The sequence below is a fragment of the Convolutriloba macropyga genome, chromosome 3 (genome assembly GCF_964194025.1).
Source record: "Convolutriloba macropyga chromosome 3, txConMacr16.3, whole genome shotgun sequence".
In the NCBI taxonomy this organism is placed as follows: domain Eukaryota; kingdom Metazoa; phylum Xenacoelomorpha; order Acoela; family Convolutidae; genus Convolutriloba; species Convolutriloba macropyga.
The window spans coordinates 64,648,459-64,675,077 of NC_134470.1; the positions used below are offsets into that span (position 1 = coordinate 64,648,459).

The 26,619-nt window shown below is 34.9% G+C and overlaps 2 protein-coding genes across 2 annotated transcripts in view; both read left to right on the top strand.

Moving 5' to 3' along the window:
- Nucleotides 1-26,619, top strand: part of LOC142336358 (nuclear migration protein nudC-like) — a 472,960-nt gene that overhangs the window by 372,263 nt on the left and 74,078 nt on the right. The window lies entirely within an intron of this gene.
- LOC142337201 (acetylcholine receptor subunit beta-like 1) lies at nt 917-13,965 on the top strand. The gene is made up of 5 exons (XM_075386334.1): nt 917-1,303; nt 3,819-4,034; nt 4,720-4,830; nt 8,945-9,329; nt 13,543-13,965. The coding sequence occupies exons 1-5, from the start codon at nt 991-993 to the stop codon at nt 13,805-13,807; spliced, it is 1,290 nt and encodes a 429-aa protein (XP_075242449.1). The 5' UTR covers nt 917-990; the 3' UTR covers nt 13,808-13,965.

The following is a 26,619-nucleotide window of genomic DNA, read 5'->3' on the forward strand; positions in this document are numbered from 1 at the left end:
CCGTTTACCACAATTTTTTCCTCGAAAACTGAGGTTCTGTACCAGTAAACGAGTAATATCATCCTTCAAACTGTTGAATCAAGCTTAGGAAGAAATAAATGTGTTTTTTTGTTTGCTGAGAAACTTTTTCGAGTAATCTAAATTTGACCAAAATTAATGATTTTAATTCTGAATTTATGAAAAGCAGCTGTCTCAAATGTTCTTTTTTAATACGGGTTAAACTTCTTCTCTACAGGATGGTGTTTTCAAATGCCATTAGATCCTCATTTTAGCTTGCTTTGGCTGTTTCCTATCGTAATGGCACGATTCTTCCAAAAAAAAGTTAATCTTGCGAGATTCTTACAAGAATCTTACAAGATTAACTCTGTCTTGCAAGATCTTGCAAGAATAACTCTGTCTTGTAAGATCTTATAGGTTAACTTTTTTTTGCAAGAATCTTGCAAGATCTTACAAGATTAACTTCTGTTTTCGACTTGGGTAATCTCAACAGAAAAAATCCAATTGCTGAATAACAATCATATTTGTTATAGTTATAGTAGTCTTCCTGTTGATGTTTTTTTTAGCATAACGCAGAGAAAAGTGAAATTGTTGTTATTAATATCCTAATGCCTTTAGTTGATATTTTTTGCGATGGAAAGTTTTGCTAATAGTATCAGTACTACGAATCAATAACTTCTGTACCTTTACAGTTACTTTTTACTGATTTTATTAAACGCAGATTGTGAATAAAGTTTTTAGTCAGCCTCTATGAGCTCTTTTAGAAACAGATACAAAAACATTATGTAATTTATCTGTGTAAAGTTTTTCTGCAAGTTTTTGCGGCGCATGTTTTGGTTGTAGTTGCAACACATTGCAACACTTATCTAACTTTTACTTTTGATTTAGTTTTGTTCACGTTAGCTATTGATAAATAAAACAGCGGTACTGGTTGCAAATAAGTTGCAAATAAGTAATCTTCAATTTAAATGTTTCTTCTCTTACCAAAAAGCTATGACTAAACAAAAGTTCTGTTTGTTTGCAAAAATGATTAGCTTTTTGTTCATATTCTTTTTGTGGGCAACTGGGATAGCAAAATGTAGGGAAATGTTGCCGGCGGCTCGTTTGAGAGCCGATTTATTGACCAATTATGACACTGTAGTGCGACCAGTCCTTGAGGGGAACACAACCACAAATGTGTCTTACGGGGCCTCTCTTTACGAACTAGTGTCCATTGACCCCAAATCGCAGGTCATCAACATGATTCTGTTCCAACGAGTTAATTGGTTCGATCAGATATTAACTTGGGATCCTGAAAAATATTCAGGTGCGTATTTCCATAAATCTAGTTGAAGTGCATGTCGGGAAAACTTGGGGGGTTTGGGTGGCTGTTCTTTGTTTCCTATCCACTACGCTTTGGCATGACCACAAAAAAGTTGCTAGTTTCAAAAGCGGAAAGAATTTTAGGAACAGTTACAAGATTCATAACGTTGAACTCCAAACATTCAGCTCTCGCTTAGTTATTCCCAGCAAATAAGCGCTTTACAGTCCCGGAAAAAACTACCCTACCCGGGTCGAGTGTCCTCCCTAAACTCTTCCAATTTTGCTGTAGGAGTGGGGTGAGGGGTATTCTGTCTATTAGGGTAAACTGATGTAAGAGGGGGGGTAATTTGGTCTGGGAAGGGGGTAAAATGATATAGGAGCGGGAGGATGCTGCAATGGGGGGACTTTTGAAGAATTGCCCGTGACCAAAATTGCTATCTAGGAGTGGGCTGCAATGGTTGCAAAGGGAGGACTTTTAAGGATGTACCCCCTGACACAAAGTGTAATGAAAAAATGGGGTGCAAGGAACTGCAATGGCAGAACCTTTGAGAAATTACCCCCACCCCACGCCCAAATTGCGATGTAAGAGTAGGCTGCATTGGACTGCAATGCAAAGGATTTTTGAGGAATTATTCCCTGACCGGAACTGCGGTTTAATGGTGAGCTGCATTGGGTTGCAATGGGAAAACTTTCGAGGAATCCCCCGCCCTGACAAAAATTGCGATGTAATACTAGGCTTCTATGAGAGGACTTTTGAAGAATTACCTCATGAACAAAATTGCGATGTAAGGGGGTTGCGATAGACTGCAATGCGAGGAATGTTGAGGAATTACTCCTTGACTAAAATTGTAAAGTCAGATTGGCCTGCAATGGGCTGCAACAATAGGACTTTTGAGGAATTACCCCGCCCTAAGAATTCGGCTTACAAAGGGGTAAAACGATGAAGGAGTGAGGAGTTAAGTTTCTCAGAGGAGTAAAATTGTGTATGAATTCGGCCGCTAGGATGGTAAAATGTTGTAAGAGTGAGAGGCATTTTTTAGGGGGTGTTAATTCTAACAAATATTAATCGTATATATGGAAATTCAAAAATTGGGCAGGCATTGATGGTCTGGAAGCTAAGGCGAACCGGCTGACGGTACAGAGGTTTTAGGTTCAAGACTCTCAATTTTCGTGAATGAGAGCTGAAACAATGTAAGATTGCGGCTTCCAAGGGGATAAAATGATAAGCAAAATTTTCAAAAGTGTGAGTTTAAATTGTTTAGAGGGGTTAAATTGGTGTAAGAGTGGGGCTGTCAAGAGGGTATAATGATGTAACAGCTAGCGTGTAATGGAAATTTACACCTAGATTCTTGCATCACTTTACTCTCGTTGACAACCTAAAAAGTTGAAGATTGGGGGTTTAATTTATCTTTTACCTCCTCACTTCTACATCTTTTTGCCCCCTTGGCATTCTATTGCAGCCCAAAAAGATGTATGAGTTTTGAGCCGCATTTTGCTAAAAATTTCTTGTTGCTATTCTTTTGCTAATCTTTCAAACCCAAAAATGATTTTTTTATCGTACAATCCAACATTGTATTAGCACGGAACAAATTTGTTGAGAAAACATAACATTGAAACAATTTTTAATTAATTTTCAAGCCTTAACTCAGAAAATTACTCCAATAGCTCTCTTTTATTTCACCCCTAGATAGTTCGAGCAAAAGCATGCATACAAATGAACTCGATGAAATAATTTAAGCTTTTTTAGCTCTCGTATTCAAAATCAAATGAGATATGAACATCGATGTAATATTTTACATAACTCCCTTCGTCCCCGTCGTTATGTCCAGAATGATGTATGCAACTAAAAATGCCGATAAAGATCGCCAAAACTCGTGGAAAATCATCCGAAAAGATTATTGCATTTTAATAGCTCTCTTTTATTTCACCCCTAGATAGTTCGAGCAAAAGCATGCATACAAATGAACTCGATGAAATAATTTAAGCTTTTTTAGCTCTCGTATTCAAAATCAAATGAGATATGAACATCGATGTAATATTTTACATAACTCCCTTCGTCCCCGTCGTTATGTCCAGAATGATGTATGCAACTAAAAATGCCGATAAAGATCGCCAAAACTCGTGGAAAATCATCCGAAAAGATTATTGCATTTTAACTCAGCTTTTTTGGTATCTTCTTACAGAGTTTAATTCCAAAATTCGATAAACTATTAAAATCTATCAGCGCAAGCACCGGATTTCATTGCGTTTGAAATCTTTTTAAGTTGTTTTGGTGAACTCAATAATTTTCTTACAAATATGCGTCGTGGGCTTTCTGTGCTTTTGCATAAAAACTACATGTTAAAGCTGAGCTGATTTGTTTCCAGTTTCCCATGTAAAGAGATTTGTCACAAATGGTCAAAAGTTGTCAAAAACCAGCATCATTTTGTCTTTGAAAATAATTGCTTCGATTTTTCCTATTTTTTAGGAATGTTTCATTTAGGACTCATTTGTCACTCACACTGTTGTTGTTGATTTAGGAGTGGATTGTCTCCTGTTCGACAGAACTGAGATCTGGACTCCTGACATTCTGCCTTATAACGAAGTGGGAGGGTTCGATGAGGCAAAGTACGACTCTATCGTCGGAATAGAGGTCAAACCAGATGGACATGCTTGGTGGTTTAGGCCTGTTGACTTCGCGACAACCTGTCCACTTGATGTGACCAATTTTCCCTTTGATTCACAACACTGCGAAGGCACTGGGCTAAATTTTTTGCTTTCATTATTTGATTTTTTTTGAAGAAAACCTCTGATAAATCATTTCCACAGATTATTGGTATATTTTCCGGATCTATTTGATTCGACGAAACATAGTGTTCTTTTAGCGCTCTATGATCTAAAGTTGCAAACATTTTACAATTTTGTTATATACAGCACTTTAACATGATGGGGGGCGTACACGTTACGCCCACTAAGCTGTGGGGGCGAAGGGGGAAGAGATTTTTCTTAAATAATGGAGTACACATTTCACAACTTCTAGATTGCTGGCTCAATCTTTCCAGTAACGACAATATATTAAAATTCTGAACAAAATGAAATAATGCAAATAAAAAATATCTGGATAAATTGAACGAGGTGCTGAAATGTTTTTCCTCGCTTGAAAGTTTTGAACATTATGGCACTAAAAATGCATCGGAAACTGACTTTTTTGTCCGTTTGTTTTTAACATTTGTTTGTTTTCCGGAAAATTTTATGATCATAACGATACTCTGATTTATGGAGCCTAGTCTTGGTCAGAATTGCTCTAATTTCCATGTGCTTGTGAACAAAATTACCAACTTAGAATCATGTTGAACAGAGGGAAAGTAAAAAGTTCTGTGTTATTTATTATCGAGGAAGAATTCAGCATGGAAATTTATGTGAATAGTTTTTTTGATGCAGTGTCTGTTGGATCATGGCAGTACTTGGAGGATCAGATGCAGATGTTATGTGGCGAGGGTAATGAAATACGGCTCACTGCATATCTCAGAGATAGTCTGTGGTCTCTGCAAAGTAAGAGGATATTATAATCAATTTCCCGTGTTGAGAATTCGTCGGATTCAAACATAAGCAATTGCGTGATGATACCTCACTTTCTATTGCGATTTGGTATAATTGATGATACCTCACTTTCTGAAAAGTGGGAGAATTTTATGCTAGCACTGCTTTATGGTTAAAAACCAATTCTGAGTTTTGTAATCTGCAAACGAATACATGTAATATCAAAATAAAGCCCTTTGCTGTTGGAAGTTTACTACAAAGAGAAATTTCAAGTTTTTTGCTTTTTGGAAAAAAAATTGTCACCATTTTTGGTCAGAATTTAGGTCAATAAAACCTTAAAAATGATCAAATATTTTTCAAAAACTGGTTTTTAATTTGATCAATTTTTCGGAATATCAGCTTTTTGAAGGATGCCTAAGAAACAGAATTACTTTGTCTATCGAACACTGTCATCGGGTTTTTGAGAAAACTGCGTTATTTCGTTTGGAAAATTTGAAAGAATTTTAAATGCAGGAAGAAAATATTGAGAATTTTTTTCCTATGCGGATAACTGGTCACATATTGTTAAAAAAACAAGGAAAGAATTTAATTGGAACGTTAAAAACTAAGAAAAATATGCTTCAGGCATATTTTTGGCAGAGGCACAAAAAAGGAGCACCACCTAGAAGTACCAGTTGGGAAGTAAAGCTTTTTTCGAACCTTGAGATTTGAAAAACAAGTTCAGATACTCTTACAGATTAAAAAATCTTCGTTTTGAGCATAGTTTGCTTCATATTGAGTTTTCTCTCTGTTCAAACTTTGAAAACCATTAAGTTAAATAGAAAACAGGAGTTTGTTCAACCATCGTCGTTTGTTACAATTAATACAATTTGTTTTTATTTGATTGTCGTTTTTATAAAACTCTCCTGATACAATTTAACTAATTTGAATTTTTTAGGCATTCAAATTTAGTGCATAATTTTAGCCCCGCCTGAGCAGTGCACGTGGGCATCAGAACAAGAGCAGCTTTTTCACATAAAAAGGTACTCTGCAAATCAAAATAATTTTCAGTCAAAAAAATTCTTAAATACTACGCCTCAAACTGTTCCTCTCAAAATGATTAAAATTTCAAATAATCATAACGCTGCAGAGGTATATTACAAAGTTTCCGTCTTAGTAAAAATTGCTTGTAGACTAGATACCTAAAATCTGCAAAATAGGAGACAAGCATAGCAAATATTTTTGCAAAAATGTTCCGCCGTTTCTGCAGGATTGAGATATTTTCCATTTGGAAATTAGCTGACACATCCATTAACACTTTGTCGCACTGATTGACTATCTATTTTTTTGAAATGAATGTATCCGTAACCCGCAGTTAATGCATCTTGAAGCGCAAATGGGATCAATTTAACGCGCGCTTTTGAGCACGTCAGATTTGGATTGATGCCTTAAAAATTGGGCACGTAAAACTTGATAATAAAGTAAAACTTTAAAGCTTAAAAATATATCAATTAGGCATTGTTAAACTTAATGAACTTGGCATAATGTTTTTATTCGTTTTGTACTGTAGGTCGTGAAATATACAACAACGCCATTTAGAATTGTTTTTGTACCAGATAAATTTTTTTGTGCTTCTTGGTTGATTCTGCTTTTTCATCAATGACCGCAGCATTTACGCAACATTTTCTGTCTGCGGAACGAAGTCTTTCTATAGCGACTTCTGAATTCTTCTTTCTTGACCATAATCAATAGGACGCAGTAGAGGAATTTTCTGGTAAAAAGATCCCATACCTGTTTTTTTTGCTTAATTCAGTCAGTGAATGGAAATTTGTCAATTAAATTGAACAATTTTTTGCGTTTATTGACAGCTGTAAATTAGAAGATGAACACCAATAAGATTTTGCCGGATTTTTTTGGTGAAAGATTACATATGGAAAAATACTGTTTTTTTCTTGTTTATTTCAAATAATGAGCGGTTTCAATTTAATTTAAAAAAACAATTTTTTTTTAATTGAGTTTTTTCGATTTTTTTACGTTTATTGAGTTGAGTCTTTTGACTGATAAACCCATAGATAAAATTGAGGGATTTTTTGGTAACGCATCATATGTAAAATTATTATTTTATTCTTGTTTATTTCAATTAATTGCTGATTTCCACCTGAACTGAGCAAATGAAAATTATTTTGATAAATTTTCAAATTTTAAACTTACATTCCAACTTCGGGCCCTCACTTTCTCAATTTAGTGACCTTAAAGGCGCGTTCTGTAGAACTTATCATGCATTCAGAAAAATCTCCTTAATTTCCTAAGTGTCCTGAACTGTCTATAAAATTAATTACATCAACCTAGTCGTGACAAAGTTACGTTTCGTTAGATTTTCAGAAGCGTTTCAACGTCTACAAAATTTTCTAAAGATGACTGGAGGTGTTTTTCATTAAAAAATCAAATATTTTTTGACCTGTTTTTCTCGCTAATTGGTACTGATTTCTTCTTGCTTTTGTCAATTAATGGTTGTTTTTCTTTTTAATTGCTCTCTTCAATTGAGATCATTCAATAAATCAGCAAAAAAATATTTCAACTCGCGCTGCCAATAATCACTTATCAACAGACTCATGTCAATAGACACCTTTCAATGGACACCTGTCAATAGACATTGAATCAACTCAATTGAATAATTCATTTGTTGATTTCTATTGGAACCATTCATTAACTGAAATCAACATGGGAAAACAGTAGTCAAATCATATCTTAATTTTTTAACCAAAAACTTTCTCTAAAGAGTCCTCGTGATGATAGACAAAATAGAGGAATTCAGAAATTACTGCAGAGAAAACTTTTTTAGATAGAAAATTTTAAGTTAAATGTCAGCTTTTTTAATAAAATAGCTGAATCAACCATAGAGCATAAACATGAAAAATTTCATCGTCTGCAAAAATAAATCTAAAAGCACCAACCTAAAATTGAGCAGTTTTCGAGAATGATAAAAACAACTTAACTTTGTTTCTGTTGGCTTAATGCACTTCAAATGAAAAAGAACTGAATCGTGCTAAAAAAGTGTTACATAGTACGCAAAGAATTAGATATGAGGCTTGTATCGGATTCGGAGGTTATAATCTGGACGATTTTGCGAACACCGGTTGAGCAATTTCTACACAATTTGGCCCGAATTTGCAGAAGTACCCATAGGAAAAACAAACACAAAATATCCAGAACGGGCAGATGTGCATGCGGCGGTTTGGGTATACTTCTGCAGCGTTATACTAAGACCCTGGAAACTAATTACAATTGAAGTAAATTCAATGCCACATTTGATTTGATGGCATTTTATTTATTTCATCAATACTGTTTATTGGATTTAAACAGTATTGATGCATATCACACCTACTACTAGTTTTCAAGAAATTAATTTGAATACAAAATGAATGAATTTTGCAAAATTTTTTTCACAGAAAGAGTTAGAAATCAATCAATTTTACTTCCACGCAAAAACTTGATTTTCCCATGCCGCTGCCAACAAACTAAAACCGTTTTCGCTAGATTTTTAGTGCAAGAAGCGGTACACTGATAAGAAACACATCACAAAGATTTTGCCTTAGCCCCAAGTTTGCTAAGAAATTGTTAATACTTGTCCCACACGAGTCTTCTCTAAGATTTACATCCCATAAGTTCTCTAGATAATCAAATCTTGAGAAAATGATATCATCCGTATTTAGAATTTCAAAATAAAACTTTTGTGTTTGTTTTGCTTATTCCTTTTCTTAAAAAATACAGTCGCTATTCTTAAACCGAAAGCCTGGTATCTTTTTTTAAAAAAATTGTAAGTTTTAGAACTAAAAAATAACTATTCGTTGTGCTGAGAAACGGAGTCAACTATAACATTGTAGTTAGTAATTTTCCATTGTTCTGCCATAATTATTGGAGAAAAATTGTTTTCAATTAAAACCCATTTTACATAATTTTTAAAACTATATAAAGTAAAGCTTCGGCGACTAAGTTTTACTGAACATTCCATTTAAACCTACTGATTTGTAAGATATTGTAAGTCAAGGTCTCATTTTTCACATTTTTTATCCATTCAGTTATGTTTTGACATAGCAGATAAACTCCATTCAGTTATGTTTTGACATAGCAGATAAATTTATTTTAGCCGCACATTGTTCAGAAGAGACGACAAAGGGACCACTAGGAATATACAGCAATCTCAAACTTTCCTTCACTTTCAAGCGACTCAGCTCATTCTATGTCAAAAATCTGATTATTCCTCACACTCTCATTCTATTTCTGAGTACACTCATCTTCTTCATCCCGGGCGAAGTGGGCGAAAAGATTGGATTCGGAATCACGGTGACATTGACCATCGTCGTCAACTTGTCGATTGTCTCCGATTTTCTCCCACAGACTTCGAGTAGCTACCCTAAACTTTATCAATTTTACATTTGCAGTATTGTCTTATCGGGACTATCTATGGTGTTGTCAACCATCTCCATCAATTTGGTGTTTAAAGACCAGCCAACAATGACCGGTTCTCTGAGGTATATAATTGACCTTATCTTTCTGTATCCGAATCTGATCATAGGTAAACCAGTTTTTCTTTTATTTCACGGTGAAGATTGAAAACTTATGTTTTTCAATTACCGAAACCATTTTTGGATCTCAGACACTTGAAAAAAGGACATCGGAGAGTCGCCTATAGTTTACGAATCGGAGAGGAGAAATGCTGATCTATTTCTCTTTTAAGAGGTGACCTCTATTTTTAAAGGCTGTGTTTTACAAAAAGTCAAATACCGCACGTGAAAAAAAATTATTTGACAATCTGCGGTAAGGTAGAGAAAAAACTTTTGTGTGGTTTTTGTTCAACTCGTTATTCTGAGAAAGAATGAGGAAAGTAGTTGCGAAGAAATTTTCGCTAAAAGAGTCAATTGTTTTAACATTTTTATCAACGCAGTTTTCCAGTTTTGATTCAACTGTATCTAATAAATGGCGTTGTCCCATTATTTAAACAAAATAGTATTAGACTGGATCTGAAAAAAGTGTTAGACTCAGTTTTAAGTCGAGCTGTTTCTGCGCTGTTGGAACCATTTCTAGCATATTTTGCAACCTTCGTCGTTCTGTATACCATCTGTGGAGTTTTTATTGCATAAATATTTAAAAGCTTTGGTGGATATATTTTTTGTTTTGATATATTTTTATTTTCAGTTGTGTTCGTTAAAGAAAAAGGTGTAAAATAGCAAAATCTATAGCTATTATATAGGTACTGCTAGCAAGAGTTGCCACTTTCAGGTTATTTGTGGCCGTTTTGTCTTAAAATAATATAAACAAATATGGTTTTTATTTACGATTTTTCGTTGTTTGCCTTTTATTTAAGTTTGTTAGCGCTTTTTGAGTGGCAGTGAGCAGTTTGCTGAAAGAGCAAAGAAAATTTGAAAGGCTCCCATAATAAATATCGGGAAATACTAGTTTAGCTTTTTAAGGAAAAATGTATCAAAATGCGGTTCCGCCATGTTTCGCCCCACTCCCAAAATTTTTATGCCCTCTAGTTACAATCAATGTTTTGTTATATAGTACCTAACTATGTTAAATTAGCACGAGCACATGCGCATGGCGGCATAAAATTCGTAACCCACTAAGCAGGGGAGGAGGCCAAACTGAAAAGATCCAATCTTTTTGTTTACGTTTTTCTTTTTTACTTTCCTTTTCTAAGTTTTGTGTTATGTCGTTGTTTTTTTTAATCAAATGGTGGTAATTTATTGAATGATACATATTTGTACTGATAGTTGTTTTGCCAATAGATGTTTCGGAGCACTTTATTTTTATGAGTCCTAATTATCATCTCTAATGGTTATTGTTACCGATACTATTTCTTTTTACTCTTATTAAGAAACAGGAGTATGTCCAACTACAAAGTAACATCAAAATCGTTAGCACTAAGTGTTTGTACGAATTGTTTTAAGTTTCGGGGTTGTGGGAATCAATGACAGATACTTGCCTGCAATCTGCTGGATTTGTTTATAGTAGAGTTCAGATCTTTAAAAACCCATCTTAATATCTTACAATTGAGACTCCTAAATAAGATCTTAATATCATTTCTATTGATCAGACAAATTTTAAAACTGGTTGAACCAATTTCAGTCTAAATGTATAAGGTTTCAATCACTCAACTGCTTTGACAAAAAAGTGAAGTCCCTATAGGTGTTCGCTTTCAAATTCAGGGTTGATGATAACCAGACCATGGGACGAGGGGTCCAAATCATGAAAACTCAAAGAGTCTAGGGTGGTTATGGTGTAATGCCGTCGAGCAATAATCTTTTCATGGTCAATTGGGGTCGAGCATGATGATTTAATAAAATCACAAAAGTCGATCTTCGGGTTTTTCATACGCAAATAGGAGTCAAGTCTTCCATCTCGAATTAAAATTGACCAAGATCTTTTATTGAGCCACTTCATGCACTAAGGTAGTGCAAATTCTTAGGTTCAGGGCTGCTTTAGGCGTAAAATTTAAGCATGCAAAATTGGAAAGCAGAAATGAATGTATTTAAAAAAACAAAGAAACCCCCACGGAAAAAAAACACTTCATTTTAGATAGGAAATAAACCCCTACGGAAATAAACCCCACGGAAACAAACCCGTTTGTTACGGCTAATTCAATCAGACGCATCATTGTTGTTCTGAGTAGGTCCGGTTTATCGTCCCTAGCATAAAGCGCTCGCAGGGCAATGGTAATGGCTTTCTTTACGGGAACATTCGTGTATAAACTAATGATGGGATTTGTTCATCTTTTTCAAGTTTTATTTGCTCCAGAGTCTTTCGTGCGTCACTGATGTAAGTTTCTATGTTTGCTCCTTCAATATTTTAGAAAAATGGTGTTAGAAATTTGTTCAGGTTATGTTAACAACTTCCAGGGATAGTGAGAACAGGTCTAAGAGGTGTTTCTTTTCTTTTTTGTGTAAGATAGCTAATCCATACGACCTTACCGGTTGCGCTCCGGTGAACCTTAAAACTTCGTTAACCCCTACCTTCCGTATTTCCTCTTATCCAAAAGTTTTTTGTTTACTTCTTTTTGATTTTTCCTTACGATGTTATCACAACTGTTTTCAAGTTTTCTGAACAGCTAGCAATCTAGTAATTTTTCCGGTTTTTGTGGGTACGTGCTCTTTTTCATAACACAAAACGAAGCCCTTATCAAAAAGGACAGCATTCAGGGCGTTGTCACGCAGATATTTATGTACTTTTGCTAATGCTCTATCTGAAGGTGTTTCTCTGATTTTTTTGAGTACCATCTGCTGCCGCTTCAATTTTGAACACTTTTTCACCTGGAACATTGTTCTCACGCATAATCCTTATCCGCCATTTGTCTATGTCCGCCATGAAATGCAAATGCAACTCTTTAAACTTGCCCTTATTAGATGCTTTGGTTCAAAAGCGAGCAAGTCCCTGACAAATGCCGGCAGAATGATATTATCTGGAACCACTATAGTCTTTTCATTAGATGATCTTAGCTGCTTCTGTTGCCTTTCCGAAAATTCGGTATGTTTTTGATCAGAACTAACTACATGGTTGCGAGCTCGGTTGCGCAAAACAAAAACTACGGAGGGCAATAGATGGTTATCTTATTTTTCAGGGAGAACTTTTCGACTAGCAGCTTGCTTTTGGTCACATTTGTAATAACATCAACTGCTGTGGAAATTTCCGACCTTGGCAATTTTAGTTGAAAACTATGCACCGCTTGATCCGAAAAAAACATCTGTTGGAACTCGAAATTTAAAAAAAAATCCGGTATTATATCTGTGCTAAGGCAAGATTTAAGAAAATTTATTCTGCATCTGCTACTTTCATACTTACAAACATTGTTATCATAGTCCAAGTATATATATATATATATATATATATATATATATATATATATATACTGAGCCAAATCTGCTTTTGCCAACAAAATGTTTAGACTTCATTCATTGAGGCATACAAATTAAAATTAAAAATCAGCAAAATTATGGAGAGAAAAAAAATTAATTTACGAAACAAACGAATAAGATTAGTTTTCATTTTTCTGCTCAAATTTTGTTACGGGGTTTAAGCTTGGCATTGAAGGGCTGAACCGGCTGAACTTGGTATTTGAGTATGAAAATTCTATCGTTACTTTTTTTGTAACTCTGCTTTTCGATTTCCATGAGTCATTCTTTTTTGTTTGAGTATTGGTATAGTAGTCATTTATCTGTTGGTCAAAGCATCGTTGGTCTGACAATATCTGTAACCTACTGACAGGGGATATATCTACAAACACCAATTCAAATATATTCGTTTTGGGTCGACCAAAAGCGTGATCAAATGTCAAGCCAGGTTTTTACCTTATTTCGGTAGAGGACATCTTTTGCTTTTACAGCATGCTCAAAGCATGACAGGCTATTCTTTTTTGCACCTGAACCAAAGAATCACTGAAAAAAATTGTAAAATTTCAGGTGAGTTGACAAAATTAATACTTTTCACAACAAACCCAGATTGAGGTCCCAGACGGAATCAAGTATGTCCAGACCGAAGATGAACGCACGAGGGTGGGGGGGGGGGGGTGGTTGGGCGTCGTGCGTTCAAAATTACATAGTCTGGAAACATTAAAAAAACGCACGAAAGTCTGAACATAAACGCACGAAAGTGTCTGGTGAAGTTATGAGTTCGTCTTTTTTCGGCTAGAGCGACAAATATTTTTACCTAAGAAATGGAGTAAATGTAGCGTTGAAACTTTTTTTGCAGTTACTTCGCGCACCAGAATGATCAGAGGAACTCTGACAATAGTAACGATGTACAAGATCAGTTCCCAGTTCGAGCCAGATCAGGAGCAGTAGTTGACGACGATTCAATCAGTTTCGAACTGAGGCTGTCGTCATTAAAGCGATGGATTGTCAGACAGTGGAAAAACAGAATGACCCGAAGAAAAATAGATATGGTAATTGGAGTAGTCTATTTCACTGTGGTGTTAATTTACACCATCAGCTTCTTTTGTTCACTCAAATCATAATGAGCGTTGGTCTGCTTATCTCTATACGTCGTGACTAATATTTCGAGGAATATATGTGTTGTTGCAAATTTGTAAATTTGTAAAAAAAAAAATAGAGTAAACGCCTGTAGCTTGCTAATGTATTTGGTATGTAGTATGCGTTTAAAATTTTTCTATAACTGTTTATTATAATTGTTTACTTTCAGGGATCTTTTCCGTTTGTGCCCCCCCCCCAGCTTAGTGGGTGCATATTATTTGCACCCCTCAGACCCACGTGCCATACTTCTACATAATGATTTATTACAGAATGGCACGTGCTCTCTAAATGGGGGTGCACAGCGTACTGGGGGGGGGGGGGGGGTACAAAAGGAAAAGATCCCTTTCGGATCCCTCGGATTCATTTGTGAGTAAAGTTGTTTATCTTTACTGATTATCGTTGATGCTATGCAAACCTTTTATGACCTCTAAGTTAAGCTCGAAAGTGTGGAGGGTAGGAAGAATGGGAAGGGCAGGCAGCTAAATCATCATTTTTATTTATGTACTGGCATGGGTGCTGCAATGCGTTTCCAAAAAACTTAGTTATTCCTCATTAATTTGAGCCGAGACTCCATAAGAAAAAAGGAGCTTATAGCGAATTAAAAAGGTAATTGTTGTGGGGGCTTGGATCACAACAGTATTCTACGAGAGGAGATCAGACGTGTTGTAACATTTGTACACACTAAATAATGTATAGGTAAAATCACCTAAACAGTGCGCAGGTAAACCCAGGTTGAGGTGCCGCATTCGGAAGTGACCTCTGATCAGACCGTTCCAGACAAAAGTAACCTCTGATCCGACCATCCCAGACCAAAGTATCCTCTGATCAGACTAACATGCGCTCGAAACAATGTGTGCGCTCGAAGTGCGCTCGAAACTGTCTCTGATCAGGTCTTTTCAGACAGAAATGATCTCTGATCAGACCAAAATTAGACCATTGTCCAGACAATTGTGCGACCATGGTCCAGACCAAACCCCGACCATCGTCCAGACGATTATGCGCTCAAAAATACCTTCTGATCACACTATTGTGCGCTCAAAAGTCACTCCTGATCAAACTATTGTTCGCACGAAATCACCTCTGATCAGAATCAACTCGAAATAGTCTGATAAGTGAATGGTTTTCTCTATGAAGGAATTGTTTTAATTGTGTTATAATTTATTCATTTCATAAAAATTGATGTTTGCATTATTAAATTCTTCTACAAAAAAGACCATTATGAAAGTTTTGCTGAAGAAAAGTAAACTCAACTTCTGAGAAAAATTTTATCTAATATACCATTAGTGCATATTTCGAACTAAATGGATGAACTTAGACAGCTTTCCATATATCGACCGGTATTTTCTATCAGCTGGACCCCCTTTGGTTCTGATCAAAGCCATCAGACTCTAGATGTGTCTGTGATCAGAATGCTGCTTTTTGTTGCCTCTTGGCAGAGCCAACAACTCTAGATAAAAAAAACAAAAAATCAAAATAAAAAATTTCCACTCGAAATGGTCTCTGATCAGAATAATGTGCACTTGAATCCGCCTCTGATCAGGCCAACCCAGACAGAAACGACCTCTGATTAGACCATTACCTTCCGGAAGAGACCTCTGATCACACCATCCCCCGACCGAAGTGACCTCTGATCATAATTTTGTGCGCTCGAACCAATTCCAGGATCCTGTAATTTGGGTCTGGGAACACATCGTGTGCGTTGTACTTGGTTTGATCACAGGTCGCTTCCGGATGGGATCTCAACCTGGGAAGCAATGTGCAGTTAAAACTTACCAGCACCATTTTCCCAAAAATCGCTTGCCTGCACAACATTCAGGTAAATTACCTGCAAATGATTATTTTTAATGCATAAAATTCCAGCAAGAAGAATCCAGAAGAACTGCTTTCTGAAAAACGAATTTGTAAGTCATCTTTTCAGACCGAAATATATTTTCATGAAGGTTATCTGTGATTTTCTAAAGCTAGGAAGATATGAAAAGAAAGTTTAGAACTTTGATTATTAAGCTACTTCCATAGCACCTTTCAAGTTTCTAATTCTGCTCCGGGAGTACTGTACTGTGCAGGAAATTGTTATTTATAATTTAAAAAATTGCTGGTGAACAATAGAACTTTTTTAAAAAAAACTTTTTTTCTCAATTTTGTTAACTAAACTGAAAAAAAAACGTTTGCTTGAACTCTCCAAAAACACGTAAAATGAACAAGTCATGAATTTACCTGCACGTTTTGACTTATCTATAGGTAATTTACCTTTACAGTATCTTTACTGCGAGGGTAAACTACCTGAAAAATCATGATAAGTTGTGCAGGCAAACGTACATTAACTTTGTCCTGTGCAGGTAAATTGCAGCTTTTTGTCCAGGAGGACTGCACGAACTTTTCATATAATTTTAATGGAAGTTGTAGGTACGTTCAAGTACATTGCAGGTAGCGTGCATGAACGCCAAAATACGTGCACAGTTCAGGTAAATTCATCTGCATTTTTAGGTAATTTTAGCACATTTTTTAGTGTGTCTGTCAAATATATCGGACAATTGTGCCGAAAAATTCAGCCAATAAATAACAAATGCTTTTGATAGTATTTAGGCGTCAACTAACTTCAATTGAAATCAGAAAAATTTCAGGCCCAAAAGATTGGATAATAATTAAATTTCGTTAGACCAATTTTAGAGACGAAACCTTTTTTTTCAAATAGAAGGTTGACATATAAAACAGAAACTTTGATGTTGTTTGAATCTACAAAAGAGAAGGAAGCTGTCATCTCTTAGGTGAGCTGACGTTTTGAACATTCAGTAGTGGACAATTTGCTATGTTAAGTTTAGATTCAATACGAGAATGAAATTCTTTAAATATTCAAATTATCTCATTTTAAAACTATAACTATTTTTGTGCAGCAATACGCAATTGATATAATCAAAGCTGCAGTCAAGATATCTGCTTCTGTTCTCAAGCAAATATTACTGTTAATATCTCCAGTACGTAAGTATATATAACAAGATCTTGTTAGCCGGAAACGTCTCTATAACTAAGAAGATCGAAAACGTTGCCGTCAATTATTTTAAGGTCGGATTGTACTAATAGATAACATGTGGTAGGCACCCCATATTTCAACTAAACCATTGCCTTCATCAGCTAATTAGAAACTCGAACGAACCCATCTGGTTCGACCAGCTTAATTGTGTCAACATTTTTTCAAAATGGGGGAATATATATGCGAGGCTGGCTTTTTTTTCTTTAGTCAAATTTTCACTTTTTGATTACGCACGGGTAGAGAAAAAACACCATTTTTTAGCCCTCAGGATATAGTTTTGATTAATACATAAACCAAAAATTTGAAAAAGAGGGTCGCTGAAATGTTGAAGGAAAAATTGAAAAGGAAAAAAAACATCGTTCGCTGGGGTGGGGGGAGGGGGTGTGAGGGGACGGAAGACGAATCGCAGTTGAAATTTAAGACAAAAACATACGAAAAAAATTGCTGGAGTTGGTCAGGACAAAAAGAGATTTCTGACCGGTTTCTCTTCTAAGTTTTGAGACTAAAAAATAACAATTTAATCTATTTGACCGAAAGTTTCCAAAAAAAAATCAATTAGTTTGTTTCTTTTTCTCAAAATTTTGTTAAAAATCATTTAAACCATCTCTATTTAATCTACTGGTAAGAACAATGTAATCGGATAAATTTCGTTCCGGAACAAAAAATTTTTATGGGAAATCGAGCTCTCAAAATTGGGAAAAAACAGCAAACAAACAGAAAAGAAACATCTTTGAAAATATAAATTAAGAGTAGAAAAATTGTATTCTTTTCTAAATCTTGAGTTTTTTGCAAAAGTTTTTTGTATTTCAAAGAACCAACCTATTCAATAATTTCAAACTTGCAGACATAGTAAAAGCAGTTTTATCAAGTGAACTGCAAATCAATCAAAACCGTTACTGAAAAGTAAAGTTAGAAATCTTTTCTTATCTCTTTTATTTGTATTCTTTATACTGTCAGCGCAGAGCGATCCAACTAATCTCCTCTAGGGTTGTTAAATGAAAAAACAATATTTAGAGAGGTAGACTTTATCAGTTGCCAGGCTGAAAAGTTTAATATATAAGTTCATTATTTTTTTTAAAAATTATTAAAAATTTTTTCACTTCTCTGTATTATGAAACTGCTCTTCAAAATTTATTTAGTTCCATATTTTGTAATTTTTTGGAAAAAGTAAAATTTTGTTTTAGTGTTTTAGTTTTGAAACTCGTCATACGAGGAACAAAAGGTGCTTTTGAAAGATGGAAAGTAGTTTTCTTCTTTCATTTATTTAAGAATTACTGAAAATTCATATTTCACTTAAAACTTTCAGATCTTGAAAAACTTTAATGAACCTTTAAGAAACTTTTGCTTTATATAGCGAAAAGGCCAAAACGTAAAATAATTGATAAGCAAAAGAACTCAACGCTACCAATTGAGAGCTTTTAAGGACATCGTTCAACGTTCCTTTTCATGCAAACACAAAAGAAGAACGGAAAAACAGAAGTTTTGAAAAAATATAGAGATATTTTTTTAATAATATCTAAAAACAGCAGTTTTAATTGTTTAAGAAATACAAAATTTTTTAACTTTAGCTGATAACAACTTTGCGAGTTTCAAAAAAACGAATTGACCATTTATGCCCAAAAAACATCAAAAATGGCGAATGACAAAAGCATCAAAAATGACAAATTGTGCAAAAACTGAAATTATGAAAAAGTATAGAGAAAAAAAATCAACAATTGCGAAATATTTTCGAAAAATTCAAAATTTTTATTTCAAATTATGATGTCAAAAGTTTCAACTTCATATACAAACGCCTGTTGAATTTCAATTCTTTTGCAAGAAAGTCAACCAAGAACCAACTTTGATTAAAGATTGGATTTCGAAAAAGAAAATCTTTAAATTGTTTTTTTTTCGTGGCGAGGTTTATATTTGTTTGTTTGTGCGTGTATGAAGGAACTTTTGTGGAACTACGTAATATTGTATGATTGAATGTATGAGAGAAGGAGGAAGAGGGTTTTTGTGTGAGAGAAATAGTTACTTTATGTTTTGTCAGAAACAGAGCCAGAGTGGAAAAATTGTCGGAAACATTGAAATAATGCTTTATAAATGCTATCAATGGTGGCCTCAAATTGATCAAACACCAAAACATGTTATCAGATCTCACTGGTAACACACTTCTGATGAAGTAATAGTCCCAATATGCTCATGAAAAATCAAAAATTACAATATTTTTTAAACACTCCAAAAATATTTTGAGGATTTAGTGTCAATATTGCTTTTACCGATACAATTGCTCTGAGAGGGCCTCGCCATAATTTTCATTTAAAACCTTCAGATCTTGAAATAACTTTAATGAACCTTAAGTAAAGATCAGATGTTGGTGTTTGTATTTGTGTATGTGTGCGTTGTATATATAGTTCGCTAGTGCGGTTGAATGTATGTATGTGTGTGCGTGTGTTCTTGAATGTGTATTTAAAAATGAGAGAGAAACAACTAGTCTGGGAGACTTTTAAAATTACTTATTGTTTGCTATAGAGTGTGGCTTTAAATAAATGATAACCTAAAACTCTGTCTTTTATTTAACCTTTGACGACATATCTGTTCTTTTTAAAAAATAATTGTCTAATATACTCGTGAAATATCGAAGATCGAAGGTGACAAAGTTAATTCTGAAAACAAATCTTAAAAGAGTTACATTTCAAAATTTACTGTCCAAATTACATTTGCCGGTAGTTTTAGCACAAAAAGTCTAGGCAACAAGTAGTTTTCTAATGAAAACAATCACGAAAGACCTAAATAAACGGTTACTTAAGTTTTGATCAATTGAAAAAAATTATTATTTTAAAAGGTTTTTTGGTTTGGTGGTTTTTGTGTAGTTTGTGTGGTGTGTTGTGTTTCAAATTATACTAGCTTTCGTTTTCTAGATTGTGGTGAAGAGTCTTTCGTTTTGTTTGTAGAGAAAATAGGTGTAGTTTTTGGTCAAACAGTACACGTAATTTTCTCCAATGGATTTTAATTCCTTTCGGACGCTTCCAACAGTTTCTCTCACGAAAATTAAAAGTTGTTTTTGCAACCTTCAGAGATATGTTGGAACATAATGTGCTACGCACAGAATCGCAAGTGCCGTCTTGTTCAATACATGTCCGATTTCAATTCATTACCGGTTTAGTTTTCAGCTCCACTTCTTTTAGTTCTCTTAATTAACAATAGTAATAGAAAAAACCGCCACCAAATCTTACCGTAAAATATTGAATCGCAAATTATAAGCAATTGGTTGCTTTCTGTTTCGAATCAGCAAAAGCTACACAATTGAATTAGATTCAGAGGTAAATTTGCCATTTGCATGAGCGGAATAAACACCGGAAAACCTATTACAACCAAACATCACCCAAATGGACTTTTGTACCCACTCCTTCAATCCACCTACACTCCGTGCCAACAATTTAAGGTCTAGACAACTGTAGAACTCTCCTTCCGCAATTTATAAAGAACAGACTATAAATTAAACTTCTAATTAATACAACAGGAGTAGATTTCTCACTACTGAAAAGTACAAAAATGCCCGCACATACAAAGAAACAACAATCATCTATATCTGGAATACATCAAAACCTTATTCACAATTCATCTACAATTTTTCGAGATTTTCAGTTTCTCGACCCACGCGAATTGAGGCTTATTTTTCATCAATTTTTTTTTCAAAAAAAACACAACCTAGATGTCAAGACAAGTTTAAATAAACAAATTGTTTGTAACAATTTATACAAGGAAATGATGGCTACACACTCATTCGCGAAAGTACTTTTTCAGGTTTTTAGTACCACAGCGGAAATGACATAAAAACGCTCCCGGGTCATCGATCATACAACTTTCTTGGATTTCGTACAAGGTCAGATATGATTCTTAGTAATCGCACTAAGTCATATATGATTTGTATAATTTCTTGGTAGTCATACAGGATCACTCAAAAAGTAAAACCTACTCTCAAATGGCTACAATCGCTATGCTCTAGGTTACTGACATGGAAAAAAAAATCAAAGATGCCTAAAGCGTAGAAAAATTTTTGTCTTTGAAATTATACTCGGTCATAGGCGATAGATGACTTTGGAGATAGATGATTTTCTGTGCTTCCAAAAGGGAAAGATTTTAAAGTATCGTTGATTTGAAATAACAATACCACTTCTGTTTTTTGAGGTGGGCTCAATTGTATATCTTTAATTTTGGTGTGAAAGGGACCATGGCTAGTTTAGATTGTCTAGGAGTGAAATGGTTGGGTGTTAGGTCATTGCCGTTTTTATTATCAAAAGAAACGTAGGTTTTGTGGCCGCAGATTATGAGGTTCTAAAAACTTCTGCTTTCAGTTGCTGATTTGCAAAGATGATGAGCAAGGTTTCTTTTTTTGTTTGAATTAATCTCTCCTAATACCCCCGAAATGTGGAATAAGCACTTGGTTCTTTTCCCCAAACTATGTTTTGCTCTGATAATTCATGAGCAATGGAGTTGATGTCGTTGTTTATATTTTCCTATCTCAAGACTTTTTAGGATGCCTTCATTTTTTTCCTTTTGTCAGACATTAGCAGTTCTGGAATCATATAATTGATACGAATTGGCCGCTCGCAAGTAAACAACTAACCGTGAAAAAAAAGGCAAACAAAAAATTGCAAAGCAAAATGTGGAACTTCGGACATTATTGGTGTAACATTCTGATCTTTTCATCGGATATGAAATAAGTTGAACTGACTCTTCGTGGGATTCTCTGAGCACAAATGATAAAGAAAGTCTGTTGCTGGTATGCTGTGACAAACACCGTTCCAATACATCGACAGCTGTTAGTATGCGCATCTTGAACAATTAACTGAGTGATATGGTCTTTGATGTCCAGTTTCATCAGCTCTTTTTGATTCCGATGTATTGGTGCTTAACTCAGTTTTTCCCGTGGCCCGCAAAATATCATTTTATCAAAAAATAGGTTGAATTGAAAATTTGCATCCTTCGTTCTACTTGTTGTCCAGTTTACATTCTTTTAAAGCTTTTTTTCAATTTTTTTATCAACTATCTTTAAAATTCTTAAAATTGTCAACTATCTTTTGGCATCAATCTGCTTGTTTAGTGTATTTATTTTTCGCAAAATTTTTGTTGCTTTATCAACGGTTGTTGCCTTTCTGAGCAGCGGTTTCCAAGTTGAAAAATTTTTTAAATCTAACACTGGGTTCATACGTATATGTAGTATTTAATTGGTGGTTGATAAGAGTTTTGTTTGATCAAAGCCCCAGTGTTCACGGACTTGGAAAAAGACTTTTGGTCTGCATAGACATTTCTGTTCAATCTCTAATGGTTTCAAACCTCTGGCTGCATGGTCTGCAGATTTGAAATGTCCGGGTGTTTTTTTCCATTGTTCTGCATCGGAATGCTCTGAAAATTTGCTGACACGGTTTGCTAAGAAAACTTTCTTTCGTTTGTCTGACTTTATCTATCCTAAAATTGCATTACTATCCATCCGGAATTGAATTGATGAGAAGATTAATGTTACTTCTGCTGCTAGAAAACTGGCTAATTTGGTTCCCACTGTGGCTCTCTCTAATTCGGGTATAGTTTTACTCATTTGCTTTATTGGGACAACTCATTATATGCTAATGTCATAGCTCTCAATCACATTTCCTTCAGTAGTTGTTGATCTCATTTATATGACAGCTGATTCAGTAATCTCTGATTTCTGGTAAACTGGTCTTGCTGATGTGACAAAAAACTTCACAACTGCTCTTGAGCATTTGACTTGCACTATCGGCAAAGGCTGTGCTAGAAGTCGCAAACTCTGGGAAGCTACGAATGGTATTCTGCTGTCTAGGGCTCCAATCCCAAGTAAAATTTTTGTTGTTTCTATTGTATGCTCTTGGTATAGCCACCCTAAGGGGATGGTTACTGATTTCTCATCACAAAATCCTAAGCCATCGGAAACTGTCTTGGTTTATTTTTGTAGTCTCGCTTCCACAGTCATGAAGTTGTTCACGCATTGAAAACAGTGTTACAGGTTTTGCTTAGAGCTGAACATGAGACCGCAATCAAATGGTCGGCTGTTTATTAAAGCAAGTATAATTGTGTTGTCTGTTTTTGTTTCTTGAAAAACCTTGCGCTTTCTGTTCTGATGAGTGCCGAAAGTGTTGTTGAAAAGGGAAGCAAAAATGGAAAGGGAAACATTTTTGAATATTGTAGATTTGAAAAAACAATACCACTCATGCTTTTTGAGGTGGATACTCGTGCAAGTATAAATGTGTTGTCTGTTTTTGTTTCCTGAAAAACCTTGCAATTTCTGTTCTGATGAGTGCCGAAAGTGTTGTTGAATAAATTGCCTGCAATTGCCTGCTGATGCAGAGTATTATTTTTATTTGGCACCTGAGATGATTATACTTTAGGAAAGTTTTGTTTTCGTTGGTGGTAGCTGCCATTACTGTTGTATTTGCCTTTTGTTTTGTTGTTGTTTTTTTTTTGTTTTTATATTATTATTGTTGCTGTATCGGCTTTGGCCTTATTTCGGTTATTGTTTTTTATTAATGGTGGTTGTTGGGGTCAATTTCTTTCGAGTTTATGTTTTATGAAGAATTCTTGTTTCTATTGGATAAAATGGGCTGGTTTCTGTATTAGTTAATTCTTTTGCGGCTATGTCCAATTGTTAATTGCTTTCATTCTTCAATATTTGCCACAGTTTTGTTGAAAACTTCACGGTGTAATGTCAAATGATGAAAACCGTTAAAATTGTCCACTTTGGATCTGTATCTACTTTTGCATGTTTTGTGAACTGTTTTTTGTATTTGTGGTAAAGGACTGGTTTCTGTTCTAGTCAATTCTTTTGCGGCTAGGTCCAATCGTTAATTGGTTGTATTCTGCATGATATACGACAATTGTGTTGAAAATTTCACGGCGTAACGTTGAATGATGAAAGCTGTTAAAATTGTCCACTTGGCATCTGTATCTACTGCCTCATTATCTTGTTGCATGTTCAGAAAAATAAATAGAACATTTGTGCAGTTTACTCTCTACTGTCTGTAGTAAAAATTTGCGATCAAATTTTTGTTGAAACTTGCCTGAATTGTGGTTTGGTGAACAAAGAGGACGGTTCTTTCTTACAACGATTTTTTTGACGTTTAACACGTCAGTGTAATCATATTTTAGAAATTTTGTAAAAGATGCGTGCCATATCATCACAAGCTTCTGCAATTTTGTCCAACCAGTCTTTTAATGAAATCAATTTTGGCCTAGCTTTTTTTTGGATTATGATTTTGTTCCACTTTATTATCAGAGCAAAAATAATTTTTCGTTCGGCTACACTGAGAACGGCGAATGATTGCAGGTCAAGGGTAGACGCGACGAGACGAAAAAATTGCACAAAATGTCTTAGAAAAACTTAGAATGAAACTGTCCGTGTTGTCTGTTGCAAGCTTGTTTCCGAGCTCTAATTTCCCAGGATAAGTGGCAGCAACAAATTGAGGGCATCCAAATCTTCTATTGAGTTCAACTCAAAAATTGTTGTAAAACTCTGCATTATTTGAGTATCCACAACATCTATCTTTTGCACGTTCTTTGAGGGAATTTTGGAGATATGTGACTCCAAGAATTTTTAAGTATTGTAGATTTGAAAAAACAATACCACTGGTGCTTTTTGAGGTGGACACTATTGTATCTTTTCATTTTCGAGATGGACTTTATTGTATCTTTCGTGCCTTTTGAGGTGGACTCTGTTGTATCTGTTCAATTTGGTCTGTGCCAAATTGAGGTTTATGTATGGCTTTCATTGATTTAGTGGAAAGTAGAAAATGCTGAAATGTTTTGCAGGTTGAAGTGGTTATACGCAAACTATAAAATTGTTAGTCAATTTAGCTGTTTATTGCTGTGCGCCGGAAAGGGAAACATTTTTGAATATTGTAGATTTGGTAAAAAAAAATACAACTCCAGCTTTTTGAGGTGGACATTATTGTATCTTTTCATTTTTCAGATGGACTTTATTGTATCTTTCGTGCTTTTTGAGGTGGACTCTGTTGTATCTTTTCAATTTGGTCTTTGCCAAATTGAGTTTTATGTATGGCATTCATTGATTTAGTGGAAAGTCAAAAATGCTGAAATGTTTAGCAGGTTGAAGTGGTTATACGCAAACTTTAAAATTGTTAGTCGATTTCGGTTTTCTTTGCGGTGCGCCGGAAAGGGAAACATTTTTGAATTTTTTAGATAAAAAAATACCACTCCTGCTTTCTGAGGTGGATTTTGTTGTATCTTTTCAATTTTGTCGTTGCCAAGTTGAGGTTTGTCTATGGCGTTCATTGATTTAGTGGAAAGTACAAAGTGCTGAAGTGTTATGCAGGTTGAAGTGGTTATACGGCAACTTTAAATTTGTTAGTCGATATTGGTGTTCATTGTCGGTGGGTTGCGCGCTAGCCTCTAAAAATTAGAGCTGGGTTGCATTCACGAACATTCGAGAAACTCTTGTGACGCAAAAAAAAAATTCATATTAGGATAAGTTCAATTTCATTAACGCTGTCGTTGTTGCTGTGCTATGAGCGACAATCAGTGTTAGTTTTTTGTGCCTTGAACATTTTTGAGGGTTTGAGTTTCCCATCTGGAATTTTATGTGTTTTAAAACTTTCTGTATGTTGTGGTGGTGTTGTTGTTTTGTGGTTTGGGTTGCTTTCATTGGCCTTCTAAAATTGAATTGGTCCGTCAAATCGACTATGTTCATTTGTTTCCATTTGTTTTGAATATCTCGTTTTGTTGATTGATTTTGGTTCCGTCGAGAAAGTCAGGTTGTCGTTTGTATTTTTTTTTTTTGATTTTTTTGCAAAAATTTCACTACTGGAGATCTGTTCAACAATTGACCGAGAGATTTTAATTTGTTCCAATTCCAATCACTCTATGGATTAATTTTTATTTCATGCAATGACAGGTGCCTGGTTTTCAACACGCTGTACAATGCTTTGCTTTCATTTTTTAGGCAACTGATTCTTTTTCCTTAAGCTGTTGACTGTCCGAAGAAGACATTTTGCTGTAACTGAGAAAATAAAATCAATTTTATCTAAAAGTGTACTTTCGTTGTTGACTGCTGAGCCCGATCGCTTTTGAGACATAAAAATTGGTACTGTTTTGTTACTTGTGGTCGGGTTTGAGGTTTGTTGACGCGATAAAGAGGTTGCATTGTGTAGACTGTTATTTGATACTAAAGAGTCTCTCGAAATGTCAGAAGAAATATATCGGTTGCGTAAATTACATATCCGCGTGATTTTGAGCCCGATCTTTTTCTTTTTTTCTGTATCTGATTAACATTTGCTTGATGAAGTTGCTTACTCAAACAATTTAGTATTTCATTTGTCTATCAAAGTATCAACGGTGTTCTTCTTTGATATAATCAAACCGTTTAGAATATCCTTTCACATGAGCACTGTTGTTCTGCGTTCACCTGAGAAGTGGTATCCGACGACAAGTGTGGTATCCCTGATGGACGTAACGGTCAATTTGGAAACAGTATCAAATAGTTGTCCAAACATGCCTAATGTTCCAGCAGAGTGTCAAACACGAGTTGAGGAACGTCATGATCATCAGTTTGATACTGTTTCTTGATAAAATTGACTGCTGAACACCAATCAACCTCATGCCTCATGATTTGTTAGATCAACATCTCTCTTTTATTTGTTTTTGACGCCTTTTGCTTCTATCTGTTTGCTGTTTGGAGTTTTTCAGTCGTTTTATTGCACTATCAAAAAGAGCCTCTGATATGTTGCGTGCAAGAGTATGCAAAGTTACTTGGGA

What these genes read in the sequence shown, in the direction of transcription:
- LOC142337201 (XM_075386334.1), top strand. Translation starts at nt 991, where the DNA reads ATGACTAAACAAAAGTTCTGTTTGTTTGCAAAAATGATTAGCTTTTTG. An exon ending in GGATCCTGAAAAATATTCAG is followed by an intron (nt 1,304 to 3,818) that starts GTGCGTATTTCC and finishes TTGTTGATTTAG; the next exon opens with GAGTGGATTGTCTCCTGTTC. An exon ending in TGATTCACAACACTGCGAAG is followed by an intron (nt 4,035 to 4,719) that starts GCACTGGGCTAA and finishes TTTTTGATGCAG; the next exon opens with TGTCTGTTGGATCATGGCAG.